We start from the raw sequence: 22,373 nt of genomic DNA, 5'->3' as shown, positions 1-22,373 counted from the left end.
TGAAAGACACACACATTGGTTGAAAAGCAGACAGCTATACAAAGTTATAAAAATCACACCACAATCTTTACATTAAGATTTAACATAAGCACAAGGAATAAAGCCACCGAATGCAGCAGTAATCCTAGAGTATTGGTTACCCTCTTCTCTTCGAATCTCCCATCCAAACTCAGAGCCCTAGGGACAGAAATCAGGCTACTTTTGTCTTCTAGAATTTGAGCCAACCATTCAAATGAGGTTTTGGAAATTTTAATAACATAAAAATCTAAGTTTAAAAAACGTGATTCAAGGCGTAGCTCCGATCGTGCTAAAAATGCCTTTTGGGAGGTTGAGCCGCTTGCATAGTGTTGGGAATGAACGAGCCGTTCCAGCTCTATGAAGAGAGCAATGACGTGCAGATGGACCTGATGCCTGGCAAGAGTGACCTTCCACAGACGGAGGTAGGCAGCGGGAGCCGGGAGCCATCCCCGAACCCCCGCACCGGAGCCCTGCCACAGCTCGACCAGGACGGCCCAATGGAGGAGGAGGAGGCCCAGCCAACGGCGGAGCCGCAGGGAGACAGAGGCCTTGCTAACCGGCCCAGCTCTGGGGAGTAGCCAGGCCAGATCGCCAGCCCTGGCTTGGAAAAGGTGGGGGAGGGGGGAGGGGGGATACGACGAGAAAGACTAGGAATTTGATGACTGGGAGGACCACTGCGACTATCTGGCAGAGGAGCAGTTGAGTGGTGCAGGCTGTAGAGTTTCAGCAGCCCTTGGAGGAGACAACGTGTTTCTGAGAACCTCCAGAGTAAGAGAAGCAGCTCTGGATGGCGGGTTTCAAATGCGTCATGAAAACACCTCTTTTGATCAGTTGGCTTTTGTGGAAAAGCTTTTTTCACTTATGGTTGGCAATCGTTTGACCGAAGAACTCGGCTGTGATTAGATTATTGATATGATACAGAGTAACTAAGTGATTTGGGAGAGACCCAGCGTTCCACTGTCTCTCGGGTTCTTTCCAAATAGGTCCGTGCCAATGGAAAACTTGATCTTAAAAAAAATTTTTTTTCTAATTTAATTTTATTTATTTATTTTTGCAGAGTAGAATAGGGCAGGGACAGCACAGTTATGAAAAAGGAAGATAATTGGTAAAGAAAAAGGCTGGGGCTTCCCTGGTGGCGCAGTGGTTGAAAGTCTGCCTGCTAATGCAGGGGACACGGGTTCGTGCCTCAGTCCAGGAAGATCCCACATGCCGTGAAGCGGCTGGGCCGCTGAGCCTGCACGTCTGGACCCCGTGCTCCGCAACGGGAGAGGCCACAACAGTAAGAGGCCTGCGTACTGCAAAAAAAAAAAAAAAAAAGAAAAGAAAAAGGCTGTTAGTACTGTTGAATCCTGTTTTCAAGAATGTCCTAAAACACCTATGGCTTTGACTTTGTTATTGATCCAGATTATTTTCCTTGCATTGGGGAAAATATCTTTCATATGTAAGGGATGGTCTTGCAAGAATAAGTCATGACCAAGACAAACTACCAGCACAAGAGCCCACTGTATTAGTTGCATGACAAAGAGTAACTAATTTGTCCAATTAAAGACACGATCTCTTTGAGTTATTTGGACTGAAAGCATTTTTATTTATTTATTTGCCACACCGCGAGGCTTGCGGGATCTTAGTTCTCCGACCAGGGATTGAACCCGCACCCTGAACAGTAATATCGCCGAGTCCTAATCCCTGGACTGCCAGGGAATTCCCTTGTCTGAAAGTATATGGAGAAGACTTTGAAGATTCCACTTTGTGATCTATCCAAGCTGTGGTTATCAAAGGCTAAATTTTTAGTGTAAGATAAATTGAGTATTCTTCAGTATCCCTAAAGGATAATCAAGCTCCCAAAGAAATATGTATTGTGTGTGCTATGTCTTAAAATGTGTTTCCAAGATCATCTGAAATTTTGCTTGTACTTGTATCTTAATCATTTAGATAGCTATTGTGATCTATAATTCAAGAAAATACCTTGCCTTGACTATTTTTTTTTTTTTTTTTTTTTTTTTTTTTTTTCTTTTTGCGGTATGCGGGCCTCTCACTGTTGTGGCCTCTCCCATTGTGGAGCACAGGCTCCGGACGCGCAGGCCCAGCGGCCATGGCTCACGGGCCCAGCCGCTCCGCGGCATATGGGATCCTCCCAGACCGGGGCACGAACCCGTATCCCCTGCATCGGCAGGCGGACTCTCAACCACTGCGCCACCAGGGAGGCCCGCCTTGACTATTTTTAAAAGTCAAATTTAAGACTTCCTTAAAAAAGTTTCAAATTTGAGACATTAAAATGTATGTGAAAGTACAAGAAAACAAACTATTTCTAACATCCTTATACTCTAGAGAAAGTGTTTTACTTGCTCTCTTTTTTTTCATTTAACTTTACAGGTAAAAAAGACTGTTTCAACTTCATAATGTAAGAACTGTTAAGTGAAAATTGTCAAGTAAAAAGAAAGCCCTACATCTAAAAGACTTTATGAACACTCATGTCCGTCAACACTTAAAGGTTTTAAACCTGCCCAGAAATCCCCCTCAGTATCTGAAGTTTCCTCAGTCTCCTTCTCTAGTTAAGCTTGTTATTGGTTATGCACTGGCATTCGAGGTAATTTTTTTTTTTTAAAGCACAATTCAAGTCTGTATCTGAAGCAAAATCACTCACTGATGCAGGTAAAAATCAACAGAAAACCAAACTGGAGATTAGTTCACCAAATAGTGATGGTTGTCTCTGAGTTTGGGGCTTGCAGTTGAATTTTTTTCTATATACTTTTCTTGGATTTGCTATTTTTTAAGAAGTGGGTTTTTATAATGCGGGGCGGGGGGGGGGTGTCTCCGTACAGTGTGCAGTCAAGCGTGTTTTGTCAAGACCCCGTACCTCCATACCTCCAGCTAGAACATTTGTTTCAAGGGTGGAAACATCAGGCAACAGAACTGCATGGATGGAGGCTTCTGAGACCGCCAAGGCGGTCACTGATGAACCACTTCTGAATGTGTCGGTGTTATTTGCCAATGTTATGGGTTAAACAAAAAAGAATTGGGAGGAAGTAGTGCAGTGTTTCCCCTTCCTTTTTTTAATTCGTAAAAACAACAAAAGCTCACGGGTAAAACAAAACAAAACAAGTGATAGTGTAGAAGGCTTCCCCTGCGTCCACGCCCACTCCCCCAAAGTGAACTGCCAGAGTGACTTCTTGAGTATCCTTCCCAAAAACATTGTGTGCTCCTGTGCTTCGTGAATCCTCCTTTGTCAGAGCGCTCGCAGAGCGCAGATTCCACGCCGGTGGCTCTGGGCAATCTAATTCTGCTAGTTGGAGTGTGGTTCTGCTGACCTGTAGACCCACCCCTACAACTGATTTCCCACAGGACCCTGCGGATATTATCTAAATTGAAAAATAGCTCCCAAAATGTGTTTAAAGGCAGGGTAGCGTGGCCGAGCGGTCTAAGGCGCTGGATTAAGGCTCCAGTCTCTTCGGGGGCGTGGGTTCGAATCCCACCGCTGCCAGCTTGTTTATCCCCTTTTTTCCCCCCCCCCATTCATCACAAAAAGGATTATGCAAATTGGACGCTCAACTGCGGGCCCCGCCTTCACTCGGAGCATGGGACTGCGTTCACCAGCCTGCTGAGATATATCTCAGCTCAGGGCGTGCCGAAGTCCCAGATCTCAAGTTGGGTGGCTTAAGGTCTCTACGGGGGCTCAAGGATGAGTTGGGGAACCCAGCGCTGTAGATGCTGGTTCTCCCCTCCCTGGAAAACCGGGAGCGGTGATGATGGGACGTCCTGAACTGGGACCAAACTTACTCCAAAGTAATAAATTTCAAAAAGCTAAAGGGAGAGACAGCCTCTAACTAACCTTGTTTCCGCCCGGTTTCGAACCGGGGACCTTTCGCGTGTTAGGCGAACGTGATAACCACTACACTACGGAAACAGGCCCGCTGCATGCTCTTCGTAATACTCCTGAAAAATCTCTAGTTAGGAAAATTTGTGAGCACGGTGCATACATAGCTCTATGGTGGTGAAACAATGGTGCCACGATCCAGATCATTGGAAACGCCCACAGAAGGCTCTGCACCCAACCTCTCACCGGCAAGCTGCTCACCCACTCTTCTACCTGCATTTCTTTCCCATCCCGGAACTCTTGGTGATGCCCACTGCCCGTCCAGGACGGAAACTGTCCACATAACAAGAAATTTTCAGAAGGTAAAAGGAAAAAAGGAAAAAAATCGGGCTCGTCCGGGATTTGAACCCGGGACCTCTCGCACCCAAAGCGAGAATCATACCCCTAGACCAACGAGCCACTCGATAAAATAACACCTGGTTCAGTCTTTGATATGCTGCTATGTAGAGTCGTTTAATCGCTGAGAAAGTGAACATTCTTTTCTGGTATAATGAAAGCGTTCTCTGGATCTCCGAGTCTCTCACGCCCAACCTATCCCTGTTCGACCGTCATCGCGTCAGCTGTTAACTCTCAGCGGTAGATAGTTCGCTCAGCATAAAAGCTCGGTATCCCTTGGCCCCTCTGAGATCTCCTGGAATCCAAATGAGCGCCTCATTTGCTAAGGCTACTCGGGCAGCAGGCAGGGGCATCCTTCCACTTTGGGGACTCCTCCTCTCCCAGGGAAGCCCAAATAAGGCGCAAGTCTGGAGGCCCAAGGGCAGAGTACAGAAGCCGGGAGAGCCGGGGGTCTCCTGGAGAGAACCGGGAGCCGGGCTTGTAGGGGAGGCGGGATGGACTAGGTCCCGAGCCGCGACAGACGAAATGAAACCTGGGTAGTTCCTTCCTATGAAGCGCCTGGTAAGGGCAGGAGGGGGGGCTTGGGGGGGGCTTTTCTTTATCGTTTTATGAAAATGTTAAAAACAACATATACTTATTTGCAAAATATTCAGGAAGTGTAGGGAAGTGAGAAATGAGAAGCATAAATGAGATGGCCAGGAACCCCGCTCCCTCAAAGGGTGATCGACCACGGTAGTTGGTGCGCAGCCCCCCGAGGCTAGCATCGGTGCGCGCACGCACACGCACACACGCGGCGCCCTAGCTGCGTTCTCCCGGGATCGCCCCAGAACAGTCACCCGCCCAGTGAACGAGAGGCCCGGGCTGTGGGGGCGCTTTCCTCCTCCAATTCCACTGGGTTATTTAGTAGTAAAAAGCAGTGATTCCTGGGATCACTGCTTTCAAAGTTCACGAAAATCCACTCAGAGTGGACCCAAAAGTTTATTTTTGTGCCACCAGCAGAGAAATTCCCTACACGGATGGCTGTTACAAAAGAGAGAGACGAATGGTGGTTAACCTACTCCGAGGGGGAAAAAGTGCTATTTTTTCCATTGCCACTCTCCGAGATCTTGCTCAGCCCTCTGACCTGACCTCTCTACTCGTTGCCGCTCCTCCTCTCGGCCTCTTCCTTGGAGACCACGTGGCTAACGCACTCCATCCCCACCTGCTGTGGTCTTCCCCTCCTGTGCGCACTCAGCGTTAGGTGGGCTCTCCTCTGCTTCCGGCGGCTGTGCGTCCTTGGCCTCCCAGTCACTACCGCCTCCGTGTTGTAAGCATTCGCTTCTCTTCTCTGTGGAATTATATAAAGAGAAGTGCAAACAAATGTCCACACTCGTGACACCTGGACCTAAAAAGTGTAACTTTGTCACATTCGCTTCCAGTCTTTTTTTAAAACAACTATTTAGTTTTCCTTTTAACAAACAAAAAAAAGTAATACATGCTGACCTTCTGACTTATTTATTCTGTTAACGGAAGTCAAGTGTACAAAATGACCCTAAATCCTCAGTGAACATGGGGCCCCCTGCCCAATGGGCAGAACCAGGCCCGCTAGAGGTCTCGGGCGCCCGCCCCCCCGCCGTGGCCTTCGCGGGCATGACCCATCCGGGGGGCCTTGGCAGAAGCAGAGCCCTGACTAGGCCCCGCCGCGTCATCCGAGAGCGCTGGAGCCCTCTCTCCAGCGGATGAGGACCCTCAGAAAAGCCCTGAGCGAGTCGCCATCCCACGTGAGGTCTAGCTTGGATCAGCTTTCGATAACAGAACCCGGGCCTCCTTCTCACCAGAAGAGAGAAAACCGCTCGCGGGAACCTGGGTAGACGCCCAGGAGGGGAGAATGAGGTGAGTGGGGGGCGTGGCAGAGGAGGTACCCACTTCCCTCCCTCACACAAGCCAGCTCCCATCCAAAGAGGCAAGCTTTCCATCAAGACCCGAAGGGACTCGCCCCACACGGGCACGCTGAGGCACCTGCGCGTCCCGGACTCCCGGGATTCTTCAACTACTATGTGACTGCCCTACTGGAAGGCCACCTCATTAAAGAAGCCCCTGCGGGGACCAATGGCAAGCTACGCGGGGTCTTAAACATCGCTCCACTCTCGACTAAAATAGTAGATTCCCAGGGGGCGGGGGCGGGAGGGCTTTCACAGGTGATCCCCCAAGCAACGCAGAAAGAATTAGAGACCAGGGCAAGCCCCTGGCCGAGTGGAGCGACAGGAAGGGAACGGAAAGACCCGCCGTGAACTCGCGGAGAGGGCGCGCATAAGGAAGCGAGAGAGGGGTCGCGGGGGAGAAGGCGCGCGGGGCCAGCAGAACCTGTGATCTCAAAGCGAGGGACGCAGTGGGTCTGGATCTTCGCGAGAGTAGACGGGAGGGAGGGACCGAAGGGTGCCAAGCATTTAAGGGGCACTTGAGGGGCAAAAACACGTAATGGCGGAAATTCGTGTTGGGGTATGCATTTTCAGCTCTTCAGAAGAGAGGGATGGAAAAATACTGTAGTAGGCCCCAGCGAGATTTGAACTCGCGACCCCTGGTTTACAAGACCAGTGCTCTAACCCCTGAGCTATGGAGCCAACTGCGACTCACCTGTCTGCGCACGAGTACTTAACACCGCTCTGGTCACCGCGCAGCCGCAGACACTGGTCACCGCGCAGCCGCAGACACCAACATGCAGGAGTTAAGTGACGACAGGCGGGTCCCACGTCCCTCGGCCAGTGAGCGCCCCGTCCGGCTGCCGCCACCTCAGCTGCGGCGTCAGTGTCAGCGTCGCGGGCCGAGCTGCAAATCCTGGGAGAGAGCCCAGAGGAGACAGGGCGGCGTTGCGCCCTCTGGGGAGCGGAAGCTGTGAAAGATCTGGTGAGGGCGGGGCGCGCTGCGGGAGGGGGCGGGGCCCCCAATGGGCTGAATACGAGGAGGACCCGGGGTCTTCCGCACGGCTTTGGGGTCTGGGGCGAAAACTTGTTGAGGATAGAGGTCCTATGACAGTAGGGGTCCGAGGTCGTGGCTCTGAGAGGAGGGCTAGAGGAAGGGTGTCAGTATGCCTGTCCTGAGAGGAATACAGGTCTGGGCTGGGTGGGTGATCAGGAGGGAAAGATTTGTAGAGAAAGGTGGGAAAATCAAAATGTCGATGTGTGAAGGACTGTAACGGGACAGGAGGTCCCTAGCCCCTACCACAACTTACGGCAAATTAGGAAAAGGAAATCCTTAGGGGCTCGTCTTGAATTTTGGGAGAGCTGGTTCCATCGGGGCCCCCAAAAGGGCCCACGGGGCAAAGGGAAGTGATTGAGAGCCCAGGTGAGGGACAGGAGCCCGGAAATGGTCAGAAACTACGGCTGTAGTTGGTGGAACTTGGTCTGATGGCCCAACCCACCCTTTGGTCCCTGCAAGGTCAGATGACTTAGGTCACTGGGTGGCCAGGCCTGAGGAAGGTCCCTACGTGCCCTCCTGTCTGGATGCTGAGGAGTGGTGCGAGGGTCTAGTTTCAAGGATGTGGGTTTTCATGTCTCAGCAGCTCACAAGGATCTAGGACCAATGAATGGATGGAGTCAGAAGGAACCCAAGTTAGGCCAGTCATTGCTCTCAGAGGCCCAGACATCTCAGAGATCTTAGGATGGTCAGAGGATGGGAGAGGAAAATGCACACACACAGGCATAGTCTCACACCAGCCTTGTGACATCCTAAGTCACTGCACCACCCTAGTGACCAAGAGAGAACATCTGTCGTACTGTCCATGTGTAATTGTTATGTAACTGTTGTTCCATCTCTTCGAATATGTATATACCTACATGGTTATTCTGCAAACTCTGATAGACACACAATCACATTCACAGACACAAAAGCTGAAAATATAAACACAGCCAGCCCTGCAGTGCCCAGACCTGAACCTACAGTCACCCTACCTTCTGTGACCTGTAATGTGTTGCAGTACTTCAGCACAGTTGTTAGATGATATAAAGGGTAATTGTGCTACTCAATCCAAAAGCCATACAAGCCTGGATAACATTAAGGCTTGATGATAGCATTAGGCAATTTAATTAATAAGTGAATGTTAGAAATGGATTTTCCTTGTGGAAATCAGTGGTATCCAAATACATGGATTAGCTAAAGTGTTCTAGAGCTACTCCCTATGTATGAACACGACATAGGGTTCATCCTCTGGGATGCTGCTATAGGCTGGACTCTTCAGTGGTCCTGTCCCCAGCCCATAGGACACTGGATTCTGACTGCCTAGTGCTATATGTCTGGATCGCCTCTAGAAAAGTTTCATGCCTGCCCCGACAAGAACATCTCTCTTACCGTCCCTTGTATGCAAAGTGTGCTTGAAGTATCTCAGGGACAGAGCATGGAAACTCCAAGATGCTTGCTGATCAGACTGTTTGATGGTCACTGCCCCTGCATGCCAACATGTCTATCTAAACAATGTGTGCAGGACAGAACTAGGTCTGAGAGTGGATTTCATCTAGCTGGGTAGCTAGGTGGTGGGGGAAGGAAACCTTTGGCTTTCACCTAAATATGGGGTGGCTAAGATTTTACAATTACAAATCAAAAATAGGGTGCGACCATACTGACCTATGTTTGCTTGCACCTAAACCCTATACGCAAGCTCATAAATGCCCTCTCCAAAATCCACATGGCCCCGCCCCCCGTTCCTGAGATCTGAGATATAAACACACATGCAAACGTTCCTCACACAGATAAACACACATGCTCACCCAGTCTGGTAGGAACCTTTGCTCATAACTGTGCTCTTGCATTCAGACTGGGGGAGTTAAGAATGAGCCAATGGGCTTCCCTGGTGGCGCAGTGGTTGAGAGTCCGCCTGCCGATGCAGGGGACGCGGGTTCGTGCCCCGGTCCGGGAGGATCCCCCATGCCGTAGAGCATCTGGGCCCGTGAGCCATGGCCGCTGAGTCTGCACGTCCAGAGCCTGTGCCCCGCAATGGGAGAGGCCATGACAGTGAGAGGCCCGCGTACCGCAAAAAAAAAAAAAAAATGAGCCAAGGCACCCTAGAAATGAGCTCACAGTCTGTATTTCCATCTCCCCATCCCCGTTTCCTGGAGCACCCTAAGCAGGGAACAGCCCACCTCCACTCTCCCAGAAGCCCAGCCATGCAGAAGCTGGGGAACAATTAGCCAAGGGAATCACACCCTCCAGGGTACAGGCTGAGCAGGCCTTGGCACCAGGGTCTTCTACTGTTGGCATACATTTGGGAAGCTCCAGAAGTGTCTGTCAAGGGCATGCCTATGCTCTGTGCATTTCCATGCTGGTAGTTGCTTCTGTAAAATTATACGTGCCACCTTGAGTTTCAAAATTCCAGAATCTTTGGTCTCCTTACCCAAGGGAGACTGTACTTTGGCACTTGAAAAGGGCTTAGGCAAACTTGAGAACACGGAGCAGTCACTGTGGCCGAGGCTGTATTGTACATTTCCACTCTGTCATCAGGCTAAGCCACATTGGATGGCAGCAATGCCTATATGCTGTTACCCTGGGCTTTTCCCTCATGTACAGATCAAGGGTCTCCTACCAGTTCTGGCCCAAACTCTCCACTGAGCTGGAAGTACAGTGATCCTCCCTGAGTAGACAACTTCGTCAGGCCAGCTAGATTCAGGTCTCTGAAGGCAGAGCTGGCAGCTGACAGGAAGGCAAAGCAGAAGGGATCATGAACCTGATTAGCCTGGCAGGAACCTGCCCCCTTGCAACTGAGGATGGCACAGGACCAGAGCTTGGTTTTGATCCACAGAACCAGAAGCCCTGCTGAGTTGGGGCAGTGGTAGGAAGCACCTCTGGTGGAGCTGGGCTCCTGTCCTCATCCACGTCCACCTCCTCACAGCTCAGGCCAAATCCACACGCAGACAACAGGCAGGAGACATGCCAGGAGGGTCCAAAGCATCTCTTCCCCTGCTCAACTGACCTCAGAGCCCTTGTCCCCAACAGCCCATTCTCATGTCTTTGATGTTGTAGTCTGCAGAAGCCCCTCTAAGGCAGCCTGGGGCAAGAGTCTGCAGGGCATACCTAGAGTGACCAGGAGGCTCCATCCGAGGGCACCGTGCCTTCCCATGGGCAGCCAGGGCTAGGAGGAGTTCACCCTTGATCGACTGACCCCCTCAGGGAGGCCGGGCAATGCCCCTCAAGGCCAGATTCGCAAGTAGGTGCCAGTGGAGCAGACAGAGAAAAGGGGGAACACGCGCTCCTGGAAGTTGACACGGAAGGTGTAGATGTGGTGCATGTCCTCCGCAGCGTAGAAGGACACGGCCCCCACCTCCAGGTCCAGGGCGACCCGCACGCGGGACAGGTGCCCACAGCTGAGGGCCGTCCTTTCAGGGCTGGTCACCGCCCAGTACTGCCCGCTGTTGAGCTGCAGCGCCCAGACGCCCTCCTCGGGGGTGAAGGGCGTGAGGCCCTTGCGGCGCACGCTCTCACGTGCCACGCCGAAGGCCCAGCCGTCCTTGGAGCCCACTTCCACCTCCCAGTGGTGCCTCCCGGAGGAGAAACCGCAGGATGCCAGAACTCGCGTGTTGGTGTCGAAGCGGCGCGGGTGGCTGGGCAGGTCCTGGGCCCGCTGTCCAAGGCGCACGCTCTTAAGATCCAGAGAGAGGATGAGGCGGGGGTTGGCCGTGTCGGGGTCCAAGGTCAGCTCCACTGTGGGGTTTGGGGAGGGGGGGAGACAGGGCGAGACAACCCATGCAGCGTCCTTGCGCGGCTCCCCTCGCCCCACTCCCACCGCCCCCTCATTAAGTAGGTGTTGAAATCACGGAAAGGCAATTCATGGACCTCATCTGGATCTCAATTCAAACAGATTGACAAATCCAATTTAAAAGAGGTGGGGGGGGCCTTGCCTACTGGCGCAGTGGTTAAGACTATGCCTGCCACAGCAGGCTACACAGGTTCGAGCCCTAGTTCCGGAAGATCCCACAGGTGGAGCAAGTAAACCCCTGCGCCACAACGACTGAGCCTGCGCTCTAGAGCCCGCGAGCCACAACTTCGGAAGCCCGAGAAGCCCGTGCACCGCATCGAAGGGTAGACCCCGCTCTCACAACTAGAGAAAAGCCCGCGTGCAGCAATGAAGACCCAAGGCAGCCCAAAAGAGGAAAACAAAAAGACAATTGGGGCTGTACAGCAGAGATTGGCAAAACATTGTAAATGAATTATACTTCAATTGAAAAAATAAAATAAAAAAAAGACAAGTGGGGGATTTCAGACCCTAGATACTGGAAAGAATCATTAATTTTTTAGTTATGATGTTGGTTTTGTGTTTGCTTTTTTAATGGTTTTGTGTTTATGTTTTTTTAAAAGTCTATCTCTTTAGAGACAACATACTGAGATATTTACGGAAATGAGAGTTATCTGTGGTTTGCTGCGAAATAATCCAGTGGGAAGCAGTGGGTAGGGGTGTTTATGAAAAATACTAGCCACGAGTCAATAATTGATGAAGGTGTATGATGAGTACATAATACGCGTTATGCTCTTCTGTCTACTTTAGTGTATGTTTGAAATTTTCCATAATAAAAAAGTTAAAATATGCACACTTGTTGTAAGTGCTACTATGTTCCAGGTCTGTTCTAGGCCCTGAGAATCCCACAGTGGAGTATCCCTGCCCTCCTGAAGCTTCCTTTCTATGGGGAGAAGGAGGAGAGACAATAAATGATAGAGAGATCAGGAGAGCAGGCTGTAATTTCAACTAGAGGGGCCAGGGAAGGCCTTACTGAAAACCTGCATTTGAGCACAGACATCAAGGAGATGAGGAAGTCAGATATGCAGCTGTCTGGGGGAAGGGTGTTCCAGGCCCTGGCATAGCCGGTGCAGTGCAAAGGCCCTTAAGTAGCTGTGTGCTTGGTGCCTTCCAGGAGCAGCAAGGACTGTGTGTGGCTGCACGGAGTGAACCAGGGGAAGAGTGTGCAGTGAGGCCAGATCCCTAGGGCCTTGAAGACCACTGCAAGAACTCCAGGCCTGGGCTCCCCTGGTGGCGCAGTAGTTGAGAGTCCGCCTGTCGATGCAGGGGACACGGGTTCGTGCCCCCGTCCGGGAAGATCCCACATGCCGCAGTAGCGGCTGGGCCCGTGAGCCATGGCCGCTGAGCCTGCGCGTCCGGAGCCTGTGCTCCTCAACGGGAGAGGCCACAACAGTGAGAGGCCCGTGTACCGCAAAAAAAATAAAAAAAACAAACAAATAAAAAACCTCCAGCCCTCACTGAGTGAGAGGGGCAGGGCTGTCACAGGGTCCTAAGCAGAGGAGGACATACTCTGACTCAGTTGGTTTAGATTCTTCCCGAGTAAAATCTGATTTAGCTCAGTCAGCATCAGGAATATGTGCCCTCCCCTCCCCATTTCCCTTCCCCTTGGGGTTAGATCCCACTCACCCCAGAGCCCTGCAGGAGTGATAACCACCTCCCTTCCAGTCTTCAGTCTCCCCCTGCTTCCCCCGACCCCTGCACACAATCCCTGTCCCCAGGAGAGGTCTCCATCTCTCTGGGAGCAGGGAAGAGAGGCTTGTCCAGGTGACCGACAAGCACTCCCTGATCTAAGTATCTCAAGGTGCAGGGCACTCCTGCTCTGGAACAACTTATGGGCCTATGGGCCCCACTGTGGCCTGAAGGAATCAGAATTGTGAGGATGAGGAAGAAAGGGCAGTCGATGGCAAAGTTGCTGAGGTGGATGGGCAGAAGGAACCAACCATGCACAGAGCCCCGGGGGACAGTCACTGGATCTCTGCATGGCCAATTGACGGGCACTCACTGTTAAAACAGCCATCATACCTTTTTCCTCTTTCTCCAGTTCTCCCCGAAGATCCTCTGAAGAGGAGAAACAAAGCAGGTTGTGTGTGAATGACATGGGAAATTTCTATTTGGCAACAGTGGTGACACCACCTCTTGACACTGACAGCCCCACTGTAAATGTTAAATATCTGGGGGTTCACTCACTCCCCAGATACCCTAGAGTTGATGGGCAAGTGCTGGGCCAATCATGGGGGTGGGGAGGGGGCTGTATTCTAGTTCTACTCTCCCACTTCCCCCTCTTTTGTCTGGAGCCATTCTGAGCTGAGCTCTCCTTCCTCATCCTTCGTTCTGCCCCCAGTGCCTCTCTACTCCATCTGTCCCCAGGGGAAGCTTCATGCCCTGGGGTAGGGGTGGGGGTTCTAAATAAATTAGCCACCACCGCCTCCCCGAACCAGTCTGGCCTTGACACACCCTAGTTCCTGCTTTATCATACAGCTTTTGGAAAGGCACATCTTCAGGACCCCAAACCACCAGAAACACACCATCACCACCAGGACTGCAGGGCCCAGCCCCACACACAAGCCCCTACCTCTGAACTTCTTGAACAGCCCCTTTAAGACAAAGGTCTTGAGAGAAACATTCCAGACTTTATTCTTCATCTCAGCAGAGACTGTGGTTGGCTTGGGGGCAGGCACATTGCTGCACCTGCAGGACAAGGACCCTGAGGAAGACCCACTAACACTGTCCCACTCCCACTGGGCTTGACAATTAGGATGGTGAGGTCCTCTGGGTGGGGAGAGGTGAAAAGGAGAGCCTGACCTCGTACCGAATACCCATGGCCAGGCAGCAGATGTTTGCCCCAGAAGGTACCCAGGTAAGGCAGTGGGGGCATCGGGAGGTGAGAGGTCAGGGGTGGGGGATGAAGAGAGGAAGCTAAGTGGAAAAGAAGAGCCAGCTTAGAGACGCCCAAGGTATTGTTAGGTCCACTCACCTGCTTAGTGTGTTTTTGAATTCCTGGAAAGAACAATGAGAGAAAGCCAAATCAGCATTCACCATTGAGAAAATAAAACTGGCCCCTTCCCTCCTTCCAGGGGAATAAGCAGTAAGCAGGTGTATCACCCCCTACCTCCTGCATGGGCCCCAGGTGGCAACAGCTTCCCGATGCTCCCATTTATTACAGAATCATCACTGGAGCCAAGTGCTAGGACCCAGTGTTGCCTCTGCTTTCAACATCACCCAAAACAAGTGACAGCTCTTATGCAACAACTGGTCATCACTCAGATTAGTGCCTTTTAAATGACCTTTTCTGGTTTTTTTGGCCTCATGGCTTTGTGGTATCTTAGTTACCTGACCATGGACTGAACCCAGGCCCCCGGCGGTGGAAGTACAGAGTCCAGGGAATTCCCTTAAATGACCATTCTTGATCCATTTGTGACTTGTGCAGTTTATTTAGTGGATTGTGACTCTTTATTTTAGAAGGAAATAAGAATAAAAAACATCAAAGTGCATCACATGTAGTAGAGGTAAGGGTCATTTTCTGAGACTTTTGTCACAATGTATATAATAGAATACATTGTAAGATATATTATTGTGGACCATGGTCAAGCAAGTTTTTACCGGGCTTCCCTGGTGGCGCAGTGGTTGAGAGTCTGCCTGCCGATGCAGGGGACACGAGTTCATGCCCCAGTCCGGGAAGATCCCACATGCCGCGGAGCGGCTAGGCCCGTGAGCCATGGCTGCTGAGCCTGCGCGTCTGGAGCCTGTGCTCCGCAACGGGAGAGGCCACAACAGTGAGAGGCCCGCGTACCACCAAAAAAATATAAAAAAGAAAGTTTTTACCACATCCCTTCAGACCTCTAACCCCAGGAAAATCAGCGCTCCCCTCTCTAGTCCACTTTGGCTCCAGATGTGTGATTCTACTAAACTCATAGGATCTGATTCTGTTCTCGCTGCCGTTCTTATTTCCTCATTTGAAAAGTGGGAGGGATAAATTCATGCCTCCTGCTTTAGGATAAATGACGTACACCCTGGGCAAGCCAGGCTCACCTGGAGAAAGTCAAGATCAGGCTTGCAAGTTGTCTCCTGGATCTGGCTGCTGAGCTTGGAGAGCTGGGCAATCTCACCCCCAAGCTGGGCCAGGTTCTCATTCTGCTTCTGTGCCACCTCCCGGGACAGCTCCTCCAGGCGGCCCAGGAGCCGGCCCTCCTGTTCCACCAGGAAGGCCCGCAGAGCCTGGAACTCCGCCCCAACCTTCTCTCGCTCGGCTGCCATCTGCTTCTGTCCCAGGAGAGGTGAAGTTGAAGAGGGCAAAGGGATGTGGGCATCTGAGATACAGCATTCGGATAGAAGCCTCTGAGCCATCCCACAGGGCAGGGGTCCATCCCCCTCATGGCTCAGGGGTCAGAGACTCACGCATGCACGCCCACCATGCACACGCTCTAGTTTAAACGTCCCAATTCCGAGCACACAGCAGCCTCAACACGTGCTTTCCCTTTCCCTGTCACAGTTGCGCTCATGTGTCTCTTTAGACCTGGGCTCTCCCACCAACCTAGGCTCTCCCACCAACCTAGGGCAACTTCAGACTCACCCCAGAACCCCCCAGGGCTGCAGTTTCCGTATTTGAAAAGTGGGAGGGATAAAATAGTGCCTCCTGCAGTCACTGTAAGGATTAAACTGAGGTCCCCAAACACATTTATTTTGTGTTCAAAACAAGGCCCCAAATGGAGTCGCTTATGTTAAGCCCCACATCACCAAACCGAGACCTAATGACAGTTTCGGCTCTCCCACAAATGTTATCTTAAACCAGCCTATAAGGAATGGCCTGATCAGTATTTGTTCAGTAATCTGCCTGATAAACCCCTGCCATCCCCTACAGGGAAAGCAACTTTGCAATAGCCAACCCACTTTTTTGTGTGTGTGACCAAATTTATGATCTTTATTCCGCTGAAATTAGAGCATCCAAACACATGATGGTTTCAAGTTATTGTAGAGCTGGGAAACATCTTTGATGGCACACATTGAGATCTCAGACATAATGCTGTATAACTCTTCTCATTTTGGTTTAGTTCAACATTTTCAGCAATGATTTAATATGATTTATAAGGCAACTTTAAGGTATGGCTTTGAAGCAAAACCTTTGTGGAGTGGGGGCTGCTGATGAAAACTCATTTTAAGACATAGAAACTTAAAGTAAATCATTGATGTCACTGGCTGTCAGACAAGCAGGCCAACAAAGTACCCTAATTCATTGTTAGGCTGCAAGGGTGAGGCAAGTATCTACATGGAGAGATGGTGGCAGGTCTCACATTTAAAGAAGCATATTCACAGCATTAAAAACATGTACTAATAGGATATCAAAACTGCAAGACTGGAAATAAATTTAAAATACTTCTACCTTCACAGCACTTCTTATGTTTAAATTCTCGCTCTAATCAGACACCCAAACTACTTTGGGATCATAAATCATGTTGATGAATCAAATAGTCCATAAGTCCTTAGTAGTGCTGGCTTGGGCTCTGCAGGCAGAAAAGACAACTCTTAGAAACGTGTCAGTTCCAGCCAAGATAAAATGCTGTCCCTTCCAGGGTGGAAGAGGTCCAGTGCAATCCATCTGCTACCAAGTAACTGGTTTCCTTCAAGGATGATGTATCAGGCCTCTGCAGTGGTTCTGTTGCTGCCAGGCTGAACACTGGGCAGCAGCAGTTGCTAGATCATTCTTGGTGAGTGGGAGCCCATGCTGTTGGGCCAATGAAAAGCCTTCTTAACCATCAAAACAACTATTCTACTCATGAGCCTCTGTGGCCAACCCACTTTTTTGCCGAGTACAACTTCCTTGTTGCTGCTTCCTCTGCCTGTAAAGTCTCTTGCCTCGTACAGCTCTTCAGAACTTCTTTCTTTCTGCGAGATGGGATGTTGGCTGATTTATGAATCACTGAATAAAGCCCATCAGATCTTTAAATTTTCCTCATTTGAATTTTGTACTTTAACATTTGTCACCCCTCCAACTTTCACTCTTCACTTTACTTCATTTTAAAGAGCACCCTTTCTGTTTAGCAATTGGAAAGGCAACACAAGTTCATAATACAAAACCCGGAAATGCAGAAAAGTAGAAAGAAGGAAGGAAGATCAATGCCAGTGATCAGAGGTAACAGCACACCCACAACGACCTAAGGAAGAGGCCGCTGTGTGCAAGCTTTCTATTCTGTGCTTCCCATTACCACCATCCACAGGACTTTCACCCCTGTGTTTTCAGACACAGACTCTCGCTCCTGATCCTCTGGATTCTTTACGTGAATACCTGGGAGGGACTCTGCATGATATAACAAGTGAGGCCCCTCATGGCCAGTGAGAAGGATTCCATCCCTCCAGCACAAGCTCAAATGTCAAAGTTCCTCTTCCCTGAAAACTCTAGGGGAGGAGGGGGTGGCTGGAAGAGGAGACTGTAAGTGGGTTCTGAAGTCAGGAGACCTGGGTTCAGGTCACTGCTCCCCAGTCTTCAGGATGTTGGGCAAGCGGGCAGCAGCAGCACAGGGAACTGTACAGGCGTTAACCCCCTCAGTGCTGACAACCACCCAGCGACGTGGGTACACTCTCATCCTGATTTACGAATGAGAAGACCAAGACAGAGAGGTGCATTACCAGGAAGTGGGAAGTCAGGATTCTAATCCAGGGAGTCTGACCCCAGAGTCCAAGCTTCTTGCAATTGCAGCATATGGTCTCCCAAGGAAATAACACAAGTGGGACAATACTTACCAAAATACTCTAAATCGGGGTTTGCAACCTCGGCGCTATTGACATTTGGGGCAAGGTAATTATTTGTGGTGGAGGGCTGTCCTACGCATTGCAGGGTGTTTAAGCAGTACCCTGGCCTCTACCGGTAAACACCAGTAGCACCCCTGCCCCAGTGTTGACAACCAAAAATATCTCCAGACATAGCCAAATGTCCCCTGGGGCCCAAAATTGCCACCAGTTGAGAACTAGTCCTCTAAATGGTAAGAGCATTTTCAAATAAAAATATTCATTCTCCTTGTTCGCATAGCAGCAATGGTTGTCTCATTAAGCAGGTATTTTGTAATCATAAAGGATGTGTGGGCCAGAGGGGGGTTGGCTGGGTGGGGGTAGGACAGAGTAGAAAGTGCTAAGCAATGTCATGGGGTGTGGGGTCAGAGACCATGAAGCTGCCCAAGCTGGAGAAGGCCCTCTGGATCACAGATGTACAGCAATGGCCAAAGAGCCACATGCTTCCTCTTTTTTCCAGCAGAGCAGGGTGGAGATCTGGAGGGGGTGAGGGGTGAGCCCTTCCTTGTGGAGGGAAGTGAATGTTCAGAAGAGAATGCCTGAGATGTGCATGGGATGCAGGTGTACCAGATGCAGTTCAGGGTCAGGAAAGGACCCTGGGGCACCTGTACACAGGGTCCTCCCGTTCACCCCACACCTCCTTCCCTTAAGGGGGGGCAGCCCTCAGGTTCCTCTCCCTCCATTTTCCAACTCCAGAACTTCAGAGCCCTGCCCTAACAGGCCTTAGTGGATCCTTTCATTCTTTTAACCCCTAGTTTTTGAGCTAGGAACTGAATTTTCGAGATAGAAAATGACAGTGACCCACATTTGCCCACCTTAACCAAAATGAACCCCATTTCACTTTCCTGTTCCACTTCAAGGAAGACAAAATAACACCCCAAGCGCTGGGCAGGGCGGGTGCAAGCACAATCGGCTGCTGAAAACCAAGTCCCGGAACCTCCTGCCCTCTGCTGGGTGGGGAGCAGCTCTGCCTTTCCCTCCCCCATCCCCCCAACCCCTCTCCCCTAGCCTCGATTTCAAAATCTAAAAAACTCTAACAATGAAAAAAAGTTTTTTTCCCAACTCCTTTGGTGGTAAAATATGCCATAGGCTGACAGAAGGCTCACACTTAGTATAAATATTCATATGTTTCTCTATAGAAATATTAATGTGTTCAATTACAAGATGCCCCACAGACCCTAACTGGGGTGTTATGTAATATTAGGGGGATGATACATTCTGATTCACCTGGACAGTTCCACTTCAAGCCAGCTGTTCTAAAATAATTATTTTAGGGCTTCCCTGGTGGTGCAGTGGTTGAGAGCCCGCCTGCCGATGCAGGGGATATGGGTTCGTGCCCCGGTCCGGGAAGATCCCACAGGTCGCGGAGCAGCTGGGCCCGCCATGGCCGCTGAGCCTGCGCGTCTGGAGCCTGTGCTCCGCAACGGGAGAGGCCACAGCGGTGACAGGCCCGTGTACCGCAAAAAAAAAATAATAATTATTATTATTTTAGCCCTCCCTTTCACTCTCAAAAGCTCTGGTTATATAATAAATTACACGGTCACCCTCTATAATATGCATCTCACTATATTTCTAAAATGCACCTGTGCTGTTCCACAGGCACACACTCCAAAGCCACACACACCTAGCCAGAGTGGTGGGTGGCCCTCTGCTGTCACCCAGGGGAGCCAACCTGGGGGTTGCCATGCTCACCAGGAGCTCCCTGCTCTCCTTCTCTTCGGTGGAACGAAATGCCTCATAGTCCTCCAGATCCTTCTTCAAGACCTTCAGCCTGGACTCCAGGAGCTCCTGCGGAAGAGTGAGAAGGAGGACCCTGTGGGAAGAGGATTCTGGCAACTCCCACGTGTGCCTTCCTGAAGCCACCCAGGAGAAAGGGAAGGCCCTGTTCATTGAGGAGGAGGCGGGCAGGGTTGAAGCCACCTCTGGACGTCGGGATGGCTACAGCCTGCACAGGCTGCACGTAAGGGAACAGGACAGCTGCTGGGTGACTCCAAAGGCCTCAGGGTCTCCCGTCCTCAAGACCATCTGTGCACCATCCAGGCTGAAATCAAGCCCCCCAGCAGCCCAACCTGCCTGGTCCTCCCTTCTGCTCTCCTCACCACCATCAGAAAGCCCTCTGGGTGGGAGAGCTGGAGCAGGGTAAGAGCAAAGAAAGACTGGGGACTGTGCCAGAGGCCTCCGCGCACACCCTAGCAAGTTGGCAGGAAAGGGAGGTGCCAGAATCCCAGATGGCTCTTGGCTCTCTAGTCAGCCCTGGAGCCACCCACCCCCTTACCCCGACCTCTTGGGAAGGTCGTCCCACTCGGCCACAGAAGGTGAGAACACCGAACAGAGCTATGCCCAGGGAAAGGGCTGAGAGTGGGGGTAGCGAATGTGTGGGTGTGACGGAGAAACCGCTCAAAGCCAGGTACCGACAGAAAGAAAATCTCCAGATCTGTGGGGCACCGTGCAGGCGGTCCAGTAGGGGCCCAGAGGGAAACGCGAGGGGTTTGGGAAGGTGGTATCGGTGGTGTCGGGGGTGACAGACGGAGAGCCGCGCTCAGTCCCGAAGCCAATGCTGCGCAGGATGGGATAAGGGAAAAGAAGCAGGGGCTCACCTGGGCCTCCCTGCCTGCGCGGGAACGCAGAACGGGGACTGGGGGTCCCGGGGACGCGCAGGGGTGGGGACGGCGCTCACCTTGGCCTCCTGCACCGCCTCGTCCAGGGGTAACACGGCGTGAGCGCGGTGCTCGCGGGCGCGGTCACACACCACGCAAATGGCACGTCCATCGTCCTGGCAGTAGAGCTTGAGCGGTTCGCGGTGCTGCGCGCACCCGGCCGCCCCCGCCTCCGGAGGCCCGCGTTCCCCCTGCGCGCCCGCTGGCAGGCTGAAGCGCCGCAGCAGCATGGCCACCGCGGCCAGCTGCCGGTTGGGCCGCAGCTGGCCCGGGCGCGCGGGCTCGCGACACTGCGGGCAGGGCAGCGAGCAGGACAACTTGTGGGACGCGGCGGTGGCCCCGGCGCCCGGGCGATCCCAGCAGCGCGCGATGCAGGCGCGGCAGAAGCTGTGGCCGCACTCGACGGACACCGGCTCCCGGAAGAGCTCCAGGCAGATGGAGCAGGTCGCCTCGCCCTGCAGCTCTACCGCCAGCGCCAGCGCCTCGGCCCCGGCGCCCGGGCCAGTCCGCGGCCCCACCGCCGCCATGCGCACCCTCAGCTCACCCAAGTCGGGCGGCGCGGGAGAGGCTACCCTACCCTACGGTTCGCCGCTCCCAGCGCAGCGGCCGGGGCGGGCCTCCGAGCGCCCACGGGAAGAAGAAGGGCGGGGCTGACGCCTGCTGGCAGAGACTTGAGCTGAGGGTGCTCCAGGATGTGAAACGTGAGGGGAGGGTGCGCTTTGATAGCTGACCGGGCAGCGCAGGGCGAGGGGATCTCAGTGCAGGCCAGTGCTCTGCGCTCCCGTTCTGGGCCCCTCAATATCCCGCCTTGGCCCGCGGCCTCCTGCGTCCCGCGGCGCCCTCTCTCCGTCTCTCCCTTCTCTCACCCCTGACGCGAGCCTGTCTAGGCCGTCCCAGCCTGACCCAGTCAGCCTTGGGAAACGGGCCGGGACAGGTGGAAGCACACGCCCATCTGGGCACCACTCCCAGTTGCCGCCCGAGGCCGACCCAGCACAGCCCGAGGGCCTGGCGCCGGACCAGTGTCAGGTTCCCGGAGCTCAGGTTTGTCCGGCCCTGTGCTGAGCTAAATTTAGAGTCTGGAACCTGACTCTTGCCCCCGACCCCAAAGCGTGGCCTTGTATCCACTTCTGTAGCTACCTCTCCCGCGATTGTGTACCCCCGCCTCCCCGTTTATTCTTTTTGTTTTTTTAAAGCAAGTAATACACTTACAGTCAATTCCCCCACTTTATTCGGTGTTATACCCCTCCAAAACCCAATCCTTTGTTTCTCTAGCTCGTTTCTACAGTCCCCCTACCCACCGCCCAGAACTGCCAGTGTTATTTGCTCACACCCTCTCTCACCTCACTCCCTCTGGAGGGCACTTGGGGCAGATTTTCTTCCCCAACCTCAGAAACTGCTCTTGTCAAAGGTCACCAGTGACCACAGCGATCCTAACCCAGAGGTGAAAGCAGGCCCCTTTTCAGGCCTTACCTCCCCTGTCCTCTGATGCTTCCCCCTTACGGACACCCTTTCTCAGCGCCTTCCGGGATGCTGTACTCCCTGACTCTCCTCCCACCTCCATGGCCTCCTACCCACTTCTTGGCCACCGCGGTGGTTTCCTCCTCCTCTCCCTGCCCTTGCTCAACCCTTGGACTTCTGTCTATACTCACTTCCTTGTGATCTCTTCCACTTTCTTGCTTAAAAGCCCTTCTTAAAAGCCCTACTGCTCCACAGTACAAAGCCCCAGCCCAGCTCTTCCTAGGATGCCTGGCTCCCACATCCAACTCAATGGGCAGCATCTCCACATGCAGCGTTCTAAGGGGGAGGCACACACTCACAGTTTCCACAATGCACTTCTGCTCTGCCCCTCCACCTGCTCAGCCCACAGCCTTCCCCACCCCTTCGCATTTAACAACTCCACCCCTCCAGGTGCTCAGGCCCAAAGGGGTGAGTCCTCTGAGGCTCCCCCAGA

The 22,373-nt window shown here is 52.2% G+C and overlaps 1 protein-coding gene and 1 pseudogene across 2 annotated transcripts; one reads left to right on the top strand and one right to left on the bottom strand.

Moving 5' to 3' along the window:
- The first annotated feature begins 353 nt into the window (after nucleotides 1–353).
- On the top strand, nucleotides 354–921 carry LOC308616384 (EP300-interacting inhibitor of differentiation 1-like; annotated as a pseudogene). The gene is made up of 2 exons: nucleotides 354–629; nucleotides 670–921. The product of its transcript is annotated as an EP300-interacting inhibitor of differentiation 1-like (transcript).
- Nucleotides 922–9,268: 8,347 nt separating this feature from the next.
- On the bottom strand, nucleotides 9,269–21,300 carry TRIM7 (tripartite motif containing 7). Its single transcript, XM_081230951.1, has 7 exons — nucleotides 20,443–21,300; nucleotides 19,458–19,553; nucleotides 15,015–15,245; nucleotides 13,960–13,982; nucleotides 13,558–13,673; nucleotides 13,008–13,043; nucleotides 9,269–10,894 (listed from the first exon to the last, which is right to left on the bottom strand). Exons 1-7 carry the CDS (start codon nucleotides 20,947–20,949, stop codon nucleotides 10,383–10,385), a joined length of 1,521 nt encoding a protein of 506 aa, XP_081087077.1. The 5' UTR covers nucleotides 20,950–21,300; the 3' UTR covers nucleotides 9,269–10,382.
- Nucleotides 21,301–22,373: the final 1,073 nt, after the last annotated feature.

Source organism: Mesoplodon bidens, assembly GCF_964165515.1.
Source record: "Mesoplodon bidens genome assembly, chromosome: 4".
Taxonomy (NCBI): Eukaryota; Metazoa; Chordata; class Mammalia; order Artiodactyla; family Ziphiidae; genus Mesoplodon; species Mesoplodon bidens.
The sequence above is the reverse complement of the archived record's forward strand: the minus strand, read 5'-3'. Positions and strand labels throughout refer to the sequence as shown.